At 37.4% G+C, this 14,061-nt stretch overlaps 1 protein-coding gene across 1 annotated transcript; it reads left to right on the top strand.

The window, feature by feature from the left end:
- Positions 1–7,494: 7,494 nt before the first annotated feature.
- Positions 7,495–9,444, top strand: LOC113339212 (cytochrome P450 71B36-like). The gene is made up of 2 exons (XM_026584523.1): positions 7,495–8,492; positions 8,795–9,444. Exons 1-2 carry the CDS (start codon positions 7,581–7,583, stop codon positions 9,398–9,400), a joined length of 1,518 nt encoding a protein of 505 aa, XP_026440308.1. The 5' UTR covers positions 7,495–7,580; the 3' UTR covers positions 9,401–9,444.
- The last annotated feature ends 4,617 nt before the right edge of the window (positions 9,445–14,061 follow it).

Raw genomic sequence — 14,061 nt, 5'->3', positions numbered from 1 at the left:
ACTAAGCTGGATAAATGCCACCTATGCACTAACTGATGGCAACAATTTTTTTGAATGGAAAAGGTCAAACGTGTGGCATTAAATAAACTCTGAAAAAAACGGTGGCATTTTCTTAAACTGCAAATTGAAAGTGTGGCACTTTATTAAAATCCCCATAATTATATAAAACTCAATGCTTTACAACATCGTTTCCCAGAGTTCCACTGACTATGTCAACTCCCGATCCCTTTGGACCTATTTTCCTGGTAACAACTGGTTCCTCTCTCCTCTCCTCTTTCTTAAACTCCTAAGTTCTGCACCCAACTTTGTAAAAGCAGTATCACATTAAAAAATAAAAAAATAAACAGAATCCCAATCCACGAAACACAAACTAAGGGGCACTAATTAATGCGAAAATTTTCAATTACAAACAGATTGAAATGCCCTTAATGAAAATATGAAGAGACGGGTATACTAATACTCAAGGACTCGGATAACAGCCACAAACCCATAAGATAAGAACGATCCTGCATGTAGTTCTTAAATTAAAAAAAAAGTACATATAGTTAAAACAATTCATGTACACTTATATCAACCAGTTCAACTAATATACATTGAAATGGAAATGAATGATCTCAACTAATATACATTGAAATGGAAATGATCTCCGCATAAAAAATACAACTGTTTACCTTTACTTAAAGTTCAAGCTAGCCGAGCAGCGGCATAATAGGAATAGCATTAGTTTTCCTAGCTTGAAACATGATATTCTTTGCAATGCAACAAACCTTAGAAGTACAAACGCTAACCAAGTTCAGCTAGTTTGTTCCTCTGTGACATGGCAGTGGAGTATGACTGAATGCAAGAGTGTCAAAATATCAGTCACCAAAAACAAACATTCATATATATTGTTTTTGCTAGATCAAGAGACCCCCAAATTCTAAGTTCATAATTCATATACTGTTTTCGCTAGAAGAAGAGACGCCCAAATTCTAAGTTCATAATTCATACATAAATGAACCACAATTTCCAATTAAAAATACCCACACATCTCATACCCACCAACCATTAGAGAAGCTTACAAATCAAGTTTCATACATAAACTGCAATACATATCACCAGTTTGAGCTAATGGGCCAAATCAAGAAAAGATGGAATCAACCATCAATCATCTACATTCTATTTCTATTAATTTGCATTAAAAGCAACATTAAACCAGAACAAATGAATAATTTCTCTAAACCTAATATAATAGAAACGTCAAAAAGTACTTAAGTCATACAAAAAGAACAAAGATGCATCATACTCCAATTCCTTGGAAGAACACGTACACCTGCAAGCATGGAATCAACAACCGTTAGAGCAAAAGGTACGCCGTTAGAGCCATCTGCTCCTTCGACTGATTGTTCGCCCAATTAAAAGCTTGCTCGAGTTAATTTTTAATCTGAAACTCACACTATATAACCCTGCCTTCAAATCTATCATTCACTGCTCCCTAGTTTCCTATTTTCCTTGATAAAGTCTACGTGCACACATCTAATAAGTTGATTCTGGGGTATCTTTTACAATGCGGGTGACCAAGAAAAATAATAACATAAATCACAGACTGAAGAGATTACCGCGAATCAAATAAGATGAAACCACCCATTGTTCAAATTAGTCTCTTTTCACCTACAAATAAAACAAAAATAAACCATTATCAAAGAAACAATTAAACACCAACCAAAAAAAAAAAAAAAGAGTAATACAACTATTTTGGTTGTGGTAAGCGAATTAGGGTTAAAGGGTTCTGAGATGAGAGAATTAAGGTTATAGGGTTTTGAGATGAGAGATGTGAGAGAAGAAAAAAGGCGCAGAATGAATAAACAAAATGTTGTGATGTATTATATACAGATTCATCGATAATTAAAACAGTAAACAATATCTAATAGGGAGGGTAAGTATCGGCATTGAGTTAGATTTCTTTCTGAAGGTAAATTTAACAGGAATGGTAAAAAAAAATCAATGAAAGAATGGTAAGAACATTTCTAAGGATATGCTAAATATGCCAATTAATTTTATTCTTTTTTGGAAGTTCTTGGATTTAAATCGCAGAGAAAACCAAGAATAAAATCTCTAATTTTCTTTTTACTGTTTTAATCAATGTTTGAATAGAATTTTCGGATATTTTTTAGATTTCAGTCTTTGTTTTCTGGATACTTACCCATAGCATTTGTTTCCATTGAGTAGACATGCAAAGATGCCATAGTTTGAATAGAATTTTCGAGCACTTTTTTTTGGATACGTCATTTTTTTTTTAAATACGGAAATTAACAGATTTTTTCCCCAGAGATTTTTTTTTCCCGTACAGATATTCACATTTTTTTTTCTTTTCCTTTTTCAGCAGCCAATCCGAAGATCCGGATTGTATTAAAATCATGTAAACACGGTGTAAGAATCTGCTAAGCTATCACTCAGTTTGGAGCGTCAGATCGAGCCAATTCTATTAAAAATTAACGGCCACGAAATATAAGGGTATAAGTTGCTTTTCAGCCAATCAGGAGCGAGAGTTTTCTTCACCGGACAATGAGAGGGGAGGTTACCGCAACTCTCCACATGGAGTGAGAGATGGCATGGGATTTTTAGGTTGCTGATGGTTTTGTTATTTATTACTTGACTAATATTTGGGTACTTTAACTTTTATAACAGTATATAAGCCAATTACTATCCTAAGAACTTGCCAATCTAAGTTCATGCCTGTTTCAAATTCTCCATTAATTACGCTCTCAATAGTTTGAACTTCAAAATTTGATTTAGTTCCTCTTCTTCTTAGAATCATCAACACCTCAAACACTATTTTATAAACGCTATGGAAATGATGATAAAGATATCTGGGGCACACTTTCTTTCATTGAGAATACGCAAGATAGGCATGGCACTACTTAATTTATCCAAGCTTTCAGAGTATTTTGGTGTTTTCATTACAATATGCGACAATATTTCGAAGCTTTGAGTCAGCAGTGACTAACTTTATGGATGATGCTACCGTATGCCATGACACTGCAGATAGGAGTCGAGGACCAGCGAGGAAATATCCCGGAGGTTAAAGCCTTATTAATTTTATAGGGCCGCAGAATTGAATTTGTTTTATGGATGTTTGTTTTTCTCTCTCTCGAGAAAAGAAAAAAAAAAAAAAAAAACATTCCACTGTCCACTAGTTGTATAGCTTGGTTTTCATTTTTCGCATTTCATTTGACAGAGGCTACCATCGCTGATTGTGTACATAACTTTAATGTGCACCACAATATCATGACATTATTTCAGCCAGTGAAAATTATCAGATCCCATGAATTATTTTATTCCCGGTTACATGGTTCTTAGAAATTGACCTGTCATAATCAACAAAATAGGTGTTAGCAATAAACTTACTAGATCAGGTCAGACGTTTATGTTCACCTGGCCGGCCCCTGCTCTCAGTATATAATTTCCAACCTGCATGAAAGCTTTAAGTTGCCTATGCTGGGGATTCTCAATGGTACTAAATTGTAAAGTAATAAACTTAATTGATTTGATTTGATCAAAGAAAAATTTCATAGATCATATGTAGGAGTTATTTTATAATTTCATTTGATTTCTTGAAATAAAAATCTATCAAAATCATTTGCCTAGTCAATCCTGGAAACCTAGAACTGGGATGGTGATTCATATAGTTTGTGAAGAGACTAATTTTAAGTTAATTTGCCGGGAGATAGATGAATTAAGCTTCGGTGATAGAGAAGAGGAGACAGAATGACACTTAGGTTAATTTTGTTTCCGAATATATCTCGATTCAGAAGAAGAAGGAGATAAAGAAGAAAATGCAACATACTAAACACAGAGGGCAGCCATGAGTGGAAAATCAAAATTTGCTAAGAAAAATACACATTTATATATTTTTCAACAGTTATGTAGGCTTTTTTCTCTTCAACTGCAACCGCAAGCAACAGAGAAGAAGAATACGGGGTTAGAAGAAAAACTGTTGCATCCCAACAGTTGATCGAAGCATTGTTTTAGGTCGTGTTTGGCAGCCTTGATAACCTAACCTAGGTTGGGTTAATCCCTTAAGTAACCTTATTGTGTTTGTGTGGGTGCTTATTCCATGTTAAGATAAGAATAGTGTATCCTACCTAAATTTTAGAAGGCTAAAAAGGTGAGGTTTTGGAATTCCATGTAAAACCTGGAATACCTTAATGCTTTCCTGGGTCAGACAATTATTTTTATAACTATTTTTTTTATTTAAATTTTCCTTATGCTAAAAACCATAAATTTATATGGTTTAGTTTTTTATTTTATTTTTAATTAATTAATTTAGCTTGTATACAAGTGTTGATGGTGGTTATTAACTTAGGGTTAAAATCGTAAAACCTTGCATCAGACGTCACGTCACTCTGCAAGGAAGCGGTGCTGTGAGTACTGACCTCTCCACCGACATATTTATTGAGCCGCTCAATACACTTTTATCCATAACACTCTGTAAATTTCGGTACCTCGCCAATATGAGACTTACTGAGTACTTTCCTGTGCTATGTTCCCCAGCAGAACCCTTAATCGGTATGGCATGACGGATTTATGTTCACTTGCAGCGGAGTAGCATGAACCTCCAAGTACCAAATTTAAGGTCATTGCACGAAATGCTCAGACATAAAGCACACTACATTTTGTAGATAAAGATTTTGTATGGCAGCATACAAAATCCAGTTAATTATTGTGATAACTCGCAAAGAACTCATAAACCCAACTAATTTGCAAATTAGGGTTTCGCGCCTCGCGCAGTACACTGGACCCCGTTGGTCGAAACCATGCTTAAACAATCTAGGCGACCGAATCCGCCACAGCGCGCTAAAAGTGCGGCCGTGCCCTATCATGTCGTCCCTCTTTCCGTCGACCAATCAGGTCGCTTCAAATCCGCCATCGCGCGTTTGAAGTATTGTCACGCATCAGCATACTGGCCTCACTTCCCGTCAACCAATCGGGTTGCTCCAAAACTTGACACGACCTCAAAAAGGTCGCCATACAAAGTTGGCTTCCCAAAACACGCCAGCTTCCCAAAAACGCGCTAGCTTCCTAAAAAACGACAGCATGTCGCACGCGCATGTCGCACATGCATGCCGCACATGCCAGGCGCGCTTACCAGACGCGTTTACCTGACACGCATGTCAGACGCGCTTACCAGACGCGCATGCCAGCCACGCTACCACGTCTCTAGCTACCAACAGAAGGTAACCATAATCAATGGCTACCTTCCTCCTGAGTTGCGGATCTCAACGGTACAAGTTCACCACCAAGCCTGTGGCAACTACTGGCCGCAATGCCAAATTTCACGGTTTGTGTCAAACCCTAATTTGGCCACGCCAAAGGCATGCGCAAGCCATGCCAACGCCACGGCCACGCTGCTGGCCGCCAAACGGAAGGGATCCGCGATCAACGACTACCCTTTCTCCTGAGATGCAAAATCTCGGCCGCCAAAGGTCGTCACTGAACCGACAAGCCTTTCTATCTTAACTTGCCGCACATAGCAACATGCAACACGTTTCAATCAAAACACTCGAGACATCAAAACATGTCACAAACTGGGGGATGCTCATCAGGGTATTGGTCTGGCGGTTTACAGCGTGCGGCGTGCAATACGCCCGTTACAAGAAAGAGTCATAAGAGTGAGGCGGTTAGTAATGGCAAGAAATAAGTGGTTAAACACATCTTCATTATGGAAATATCAATTCCAGGCGTTATCTGTTACCACTTTTCCACCACTCAACCGCTTCCACTTCTTACGTGGTCATGGTACGTTTTATTACGACTTGTATAAATAGGTGAAACCTATTTCCACCAAACAACACGTTTTTGGTCAGGAGAACAATACACATCCAGAAATCACCTGGTAGCTTTCCATTCAGCTCGCCAGTTCAACTTTCGGATACAAGTCGCAAAACACTCACACTTCCAGAATCAACTATTCTGGCCTCAACACTTTCTTCGCTTCCCTCCCTAATACCAACCCTTCTCCTTCACTTTGTGACCAAAGCAAGCCTGGAACGACCATTTCTTGGTTTAGTCCAGGATTGTATAGATTGATCTCTCGAATCAAAAGTACTCCCGTGCAGTACATTGTTTTGGGTTTAGATTCGTTTCTCGCCTGCACTCACACGAGATTACCGAAATCAGCAGAAACGGTTTTCACCCACAAACAACAAGTCTGCTGACAAACAACATACTACATTAACCCAATGTGGAAAACAAACACCATTTAGAATAACTATTGCCATGATAGTCTTGGATAAACCAAGAAATACCCTAACCTGAACAACATTTTTCATATTCAAACTGCCAAACAGACCCTTAGTTTCTCTATTCTGTAAGACTGTCGATCGTACTTAAACTTAATCACCATTCCATGCCGTGCTTCCAACTAAGCCCGCTAGTAAAAAATCCATGAATTAAAGTTCGCGGGCATCCAACTCAAAATTAATTGGCAATGAGTAGAGCGGTCCTTCCATATTATATTTTAAGTTTATTAAGGGAACATTAACAGCGTGGGACTATTATCCTCAACACCAAGAAGTGGCGAGCTGGACAGATACTCAAAACCCACCACCAAAACATTATTTTGTAATTTGAACGAATAATAAGTGTAAAATCATTGTTGATAAGGCTTCTATGGGACAAGTAGCAGCAGTGATTATTGAGGCAAAGAAAATAATCGGGTTCCATCAACTATCTTTTCTCAGTTATCTGGTTGTTTGAGAATGACTTGTCAGTTATCATATGCAAGTAGCTATGAGTGTTCTGACATTTTCGTATTGAAAACTTTCACTCGGAGGTGTGCAAGCTGTGCACGGAAGGCGTGCAAGTAGCTATCAATACTTTTCCTCTCAATAATTTCCGGTGGAAATTGAATTATTGTCCCTACTTTTGATGGCCTATACATATATCCTTATCACATAATAATTATGTCACTCTCCATTTATAAGCTCATTTGGGTCCACTAATATTTTTCATTCTTTCCCTATTTACCCTCTCTACACAAAATCAAGTGTTTTTATTTTTTTTAAGTTTAGATCGAAATTCTCTTTTCTTCTCTCTCCAACGACGGTCATCACCGCCTCCTCCGCCGCTGCAAATACATTCAGGAACACCTCCTCCGCCATTACCGCACCTCCGACATCACCCCATCGCTGCAAAAGATCCATGAATCAGTAACTCTAAAACTCAAATTTATATGTTAATTCAGATTCATATCCTATATTCGATCTCAGATTTCACTGTTTCAACAACAATTCTCTTTTCCAAAACTAAGATTTAACAAAAAAACAGAGGTTATGATTTGTACCCTCTAATTTCCAACCTTCAACCGACTTCAATTGCTTATGCGGGGTTGTTTATAGTTTCCTTTTGTAGGGACCGATACTTGTACGGTCTTTGTGGAAAAAAATCACGTTTTCCACAAAGTCGTACGAATGAATAGTTATGCTAGTTATCACGTACGTACTGGATAGGCTGCCTATATATAAGATAGTTGTAAGAAAAGATTAAAACACCACCACTTACAGCAAAAGAGATCCTAATTAATCTCACCTCATTTCAACATGGAGAAAAGTACTCTTCCTTATAATTTCCTTCTACTTCTTCCTCTCCTGCTCCTTCCTCTATATTTTCTCATCACATTATACAAAGCCAGAAATGATCAAAATAAACCCAACTTCCCTCCTGGTCCTCCTAAGCTTCCAATCATTGGTAACTTACATCAACTTACAAAACAGCCCGATCAAGCACTGTCATTACTATCTAAAATATATGGTCCAGTCATGCTTCTTGAATTTGGTCGTCTACCAACAATCATAATCTCTTCTGTTGAAGCTGCAGAACAAGTCTTGAAAACACATGATATTGAGTTTTGTAATAGATTTCGGCTTGCTGGACGAAAACGCCTTTCTTACAATTTCGTAGATCTGGTTTTTGCACCTTATGGAGAGTACTGGAGAGAAATTCGAAAAATATGCGTCCTTGAGCTCTTAAACGCGAAAAGGGTGCAATCTTTTAAGGTAGTCAGGGCAGAGGAAGTTGATGTTTTGATTGATTCCATATCATCTTCTTCAAATGCTACTCCTGTTAACGTTTTTGAAAAGTTAACAAGCTTTACACATAAAACATTCTGTAGAGTTGCTTTCGGTAGCACAATCGGTCAAAGTAGGAACAGATTTGATAATGGAATACTTACAAAACTTCTTCATGAAGTCGCCTTTTTGTCCAGTTTATCTGCATCCGACTATTTTCCAAAGGCAAGTTGGATTATTGATAGGATCACTGGAATCCATGCTAAAACTGAAAAATGCTTTCATGATGTGGATAGTTTTCTACAACAAATCATAGACGAACACGACAACCTCAAGAGAGTGAAACTAGAGGATGAAGATATCATAGACGCTTTGCTTAAATTAAAGAAGGCTCGAACGAGTAGCATTCATCTCACTAACGACCATATTAAAGCAATTGTTTTGGTAATTCTTTTTGATTTTCTCTCTAATTAGTTTATAGCAGTATATTTTTTTTTCAAAGGTGGGTCAAATTTTTAAGAAATACAACAAACTACCTTGGGGATTCGAACATCTACCATCAAGTATGAGTTACTCCACTTGGATTAACCTATATAAGCTAGTTTAATTACTAGTTGTCTTGTTTTAGTTTTTTGAGCATTGCAGAGATTTTTTTCACCCTTGGTTTCTATATTTTTAGCATAAATTTTGGGTAAAGAATTTATTATATAATACACATTTATGATTTTTTGTTTTAAAACTATCAGAATATATATCTTGGTGGAGTAGACACATCTGCTGTAACAATGATTTGGGTAATGACAGAACTGGCTAAATGTCCCAAAGCAATGAAGAAAGCTCAAGAAGAGATTAGAAGTCATGTGGGATCGAAAGGAAAGGTAGAGGAATCAGACCTCCATAACTTCGGGTACTTAAAAATGGTAGTTAAGGAAACTCTAAGGTTGCATCCAATAGATTCATTCCTTATAAGAGAAAGCTTGAAACACAGTAAAATTGATGGTTACGACATATACCCCAAGATGTGGGTCCTAATAAATATATGGGCGATGGGGAGAAATCCACAATATTGGCAAAATCCTGAAGAATTCTTGCCAGAGAGGTTTAAAGATAGCTCAAGTGATTTTGTCCAAAATCAAAATTTTGAATACATGCCTTTTGGGGGAGGTAGAAGGGCCTGCCCTGGGTCGAATATGGGAATTGTGTTAGTAGAGCTCGTCCTTGCCAATGTATTGTACACTTTCGACTGGGATTTGCCAAAAGGATTGAAGAGGGAAGACTTAAACATGGAGGAGTCATTAGGCCTAGGTTGTAGATATCCGCTGGAGCTTGTGCCCATCAAGCATGTGATTTAGAGAATAAAAGTTTGTGCTAAATCTATATAATTATATTGCTTGGGTAATTGTGTGCTAAATATGTAATGCATAATATTGCATGGATGGTGTTTGCTAAATATATATGTTTTTTTCCTTTCATTTTTAATAAAGAAAAAAAATGCACTGATAAAAAAAAGAGAGGGAAAATGAGAGGTACATGGGAAGTACCACCCAAGGTGGAATGCACAAGGAAAAAAAAGAACTGCATATACAAGCAAAACAAAACTAACTGAAATGCCGTGTTATAATGCCTATGGCGGACTAAACTAAAAATCCTTCCAATTACGTGAGAGTTTCACTTATTGAATCGATTGAACTTATCTTGTCTTCCTATTACCGCATACCCTCACCACCCCTTCTCTTCCATTTCCCCTAATCGATAACTCTCGATTTCCACTTTTGCTTTCGATCATTTAATTTTGCTTTATTTCATTTCTGTTTATCTTTTTCATTGAATTTTGTTTTCCGAAGAAATCACTTTTTCGATTTTGAAGGTTGCTTGATTCGATTCAAGCGGATGTTGCTCTTAATTACAAAAAACTACAAGTCCCAGAAATTCGTACAAGGAAGTAATAAAAGGGGAAATAGGTAGCAATTCATCATCTGTATTTGTAAAACCTTGATTTTTTTTTTCTTCTTCGATCATAATTTAGACCACACCATCTAATAAATTTAGGGATTATTATCTAAGCCACTTGTTGGAGGCGTACTTGGTGAGGCCAGTTTCTTTTCCAACCATCAAGACACAAATCAGTTGTTGCAGGCGTGCATAATGTGACTAACCCCAATAAACTGGAGAAAATAGCTCCACACAACGAATACATAATGGGAGTACGAAGAAGAATGCATGATTAATGAAGGAACATGGGAGGAATTATTTCGAAAAAATCTTGATGCAAATGAGCAGTTGGACTGGGACTTATTAAGAAGAGATCTAAGATCTGCACCAGTTCTTGTGGAGGAGGATGATGAAGTTTCTTTTGTGGATAACTTCAGTACAAAGACGTGTTATGCTGCCATGGAAGATAATTCAGTCATATCGTATGAGAAATTCCTTTGGTTATAGAACATACCTAACAAAGTAAGTGTAGGAGTGAAATATCGCACATTCATTATGTGTGCGAGGTATAGGTCATCTAAAGTAGGCGAAGATAATCGCACATGTTAAAATTAGGATGACGTATTTAATGATGTCAGCATAGTCACGATTAAAGTGTGATGAACTGTGCGAATATGTAAAGTGTGCGAGATTGAGTGAATGTACATGAGCGATTGTAACATACAGTGATTCCGAAAATAGGGGATCTATTAGCTGTCATCCACTATGTAGTACCCTATATAAGGGGAAGGAATCTATGTAAAGGAGGGATCTCCAATGTAAGTGTTAGACAAGAAACTAAGAGAGAGAAAGTTTATTTGGAGAGCAAGTAAAGTCATTGTATTTTCCTGTAATCGATTCAAGAACTTGATAAAATAATAAAAGAATTACATTATGATTACTTAGAATCTTGTCTAAATTCATAGGGGTGTGGTTGTAGGATTTCCTGCAACTACATTTTGCTAGAAACAGCTTGGAGTGATAAATCCTGTCAATGAGTTTGTAGAATCTTGAAAAATTGGATCTGAAGATTTTGGAGAAGATAAAGATGAAAAGCGAAGAATCTATAGGATCTATAGGAAAAATAAAAATCATGACGGTACAAGGAAGAGGCAGAGGCATACAGTGTAATTCTATAACTAAAACACCACTCTCTGATGCGGATTTTCAAGAAGGAATCACTGGAAGAATACATAAACGAGATTATAAAGGAAAAAAGGTGACGACGGTGGAAAAAGAATCTACTCTAAAGGAGTGGGAAAAAACGAAGATAATGTTTGTGGCAGATGAAATTCCGGAAGAAAATTTAACACGAACAGATCCATTAGTGATAAGACGGAAAACTCAAAAGAATGGGCGATTAATAGAATGTTGGTAGATACCGGAAGTGATGTTGATATCCTGTTTTATCGTGCGTTCAGAGCAATGGGATACAGAGATGTGGACATGACATGTCCAACTTATAATATACATGGATTTAATAAAACAATCACAAAACCAAAAGGAGAGATTACAATACGAATATTGTTGGGAGAAATGTAAGTGAAGACAACATTATGTGTGTTTGATATCGAATCACCATACAATATGTTGTTGGGGAGGCCAGGGGTGCATGCGATAAAAGCTGTAGCGTCCACACTACATCAATGCATTAGATTCCCAATTCCAAGCAGAATAGGTGAAATTAGAGGAGATGTTACAAGTGCAAAAATATGCCATCAGGTAGATATAAAAAATTATGAAGGACGTGCAAAGAAGCGAAAGGATCGCTGGAGAAAAGCAAAGGAGTTAAGGAAAGAAGAAGAATTTCGGATATACATGATTAGAGCAAAGGAAGGAAAAGGAATACCAAGAGAAATACCAGAGAAGGAAGGTGGACCAATTCAAGATATTAAGGAGTCAACACCAATGGGAGAACCAAGAGCGAATTTCACTGCAGCAAAGCCAACGAAAGAAGTTAATGTTGGTACAGAAGAAGAACCAAAAATATTGTGTTAGAGCATAACTCAGTCAACTTCGCAAGCGTTGCTATCTCAAGCATGTTTGTCAATGTTAGTGACCAAAACTATAAATCTTGATTTCTAGCCTACATAGCTAAGTCTTGGACTAGGATAGAAAAGTGTAGTTGAGCTCAAGGACTTCATGGCGGTTCATCATACAACGACGAAGATCTATACAAAGAACCGTTGAACTTCATCAACAAAATGGTATGTGGAGACTTGAACTTATCTATCACTCAAAAGTCTATCTCTTATATCTCCTACTTCTTATGAGACAAAAGTTGTATGCTATATAGACTAGATCATACACATTTGACATTTCGAGCTGAGCATTCATTGCTTATCTTTTATCTCAAAATCGTGTGTTGGTAAAGCGTTTCTCTTTGATCAAGTTTATCTTCACCTAGTGACGAAAGTCATGAAAAGTTTCAATCACTTTGAGAATTGCTCTGACGTGAATCGGTTTGTGAATAACGGCTACATAGCGTCCTCTGAAAATGTCTCGATGATTGAAATGAGAGTTTAGATTACATAACCATGTATTCCTTGAACCCAAGTTTTCGAACTTTGCTGATCAAGAGAAATCGGGAGGATTGTGGAATTGGCTTGCCAAGTCCGCGAACCTAGTTCGCAGACTCAGTCCACGAACTTTCGGAAGTTCTCGACCGAGAATTTCTGTTGGGATTTTCCAAAACTCGTTTGTGTGCTAAGTCCGCAAACTTAGTCCGCGAACTGGCGTAAGTTCTCTTTCCGAGAATTTCTGCTGAGTTTCGAAAACTCAACCGATTAACTTAAGTCCGCGAACTTGTTTATGAACTTAAGAGGTTATGATCTAAAGATGTGCTCTGAACATGAAATATTAAATTACTAAGGAATGCTTTATGCAAACCGTGTCTATAATGTTCATGAGCCGATTCAATCGAATCGAATCATCTTTGTTTCAATTGTGTCTTGTGTAGTTACATAAGATCTCACAACAATTGAACAACGCTTTAACTAGTTCATTTGAGTGAATTGAACTAGTTATGGTGAAGAAGAACAAGGTTAATATGAAATGCTCATATGGTTAACCTTTTGGGTTACTATATTGAACTAACATACACGTACACGTTTGGGCATGGTTTTCACGAACCCAGTAAACGTCTACCCAAGTGTGTGTGACAAGCTAAGTTTTCGATCTAACGGTTGAGAAATATTAGCTTGAATCTAAATCTGGTTTTCATCTAACGGTGAATAAGGATTGCTTTGAAACTAAGGCAAAACCCTGATTTGAAGGCTATATAAAGGAGACATCTAGCATTGTGCAAAACTAATCCCCACACGTTTGTGTGCTACTAGTGCGCCCGCTAGAGTCGATCTCCATTAACCTTTGATTTTCTTCTCTAAAATCAGGTTAACGACTTAAAGAATTCATTGGGATTTCCAAGCCAGAAAGATACTACTTTATCGTAGTTGTGTGATCTGATCTTGCATCTCCTATCGTACGAGTACAATCGATTGATTGACTTGAGATCGTGAGAGTTCTTCGATAGGCAAGATAAAGAACTCACAAACATCTTCGTCTCACTGTTTGTGATTCCTCGAAAATCCGCTTGTATAGTCATGAAGGATTGTAGAGAGGTGATTGATTAATCTAGGCTGTTCTTCGGGAATATAAGACCATATTATCAACTGGTTCATGTTACCTTGATTTTATGTCTAAAGACGGAACAAAACCTAGGGTTTATCTGTGGGAGACAGATTTATCCTCTTAAAGAATTTTCTGTGTGAGACAGATTTGTTTATTGTCAAGTCTGTGATTCAGCAACTCTTGGTTGTGGGTGAGATCAGCTAAGGGAATCAAGTGCGCAGTATCCTGCTGGGATCATAGGCGTAGGAGTACAATTGTACCTTGGATCGGTGGGAGACTGATTAGGGTTCAGCTATAGTCCACTCTTAAGTTAGTTTGCAGTAGGCTAGTATCTGTAACGGCTTAATATAGTGTGTATTCAATATGGACTAGGTCCCGTGGTTTTTCTGCATTTGCGGTTTCCTCGTTAACA

The sequence above is a fragment of the Papaver somniferum genome, chromosome 1 (genome assembly GCF_003573695.1).
Source record: "Papaver somniferum cultivar HN1 chromosome 1, ASM357369v1, whole genome shotgun sequence".
NCBI classification, from domain to species: Eukaryota; Viridiplantae; Streptophyta; class Magnoliopsida; order Ranunculales; family Papaveraceae; genus Papaver; species Papaver somniferum.
Note: the sequence above shows the minus strand (reverse complement) of the source record. Positions and strands in the feature narration are given on the sequence as shown.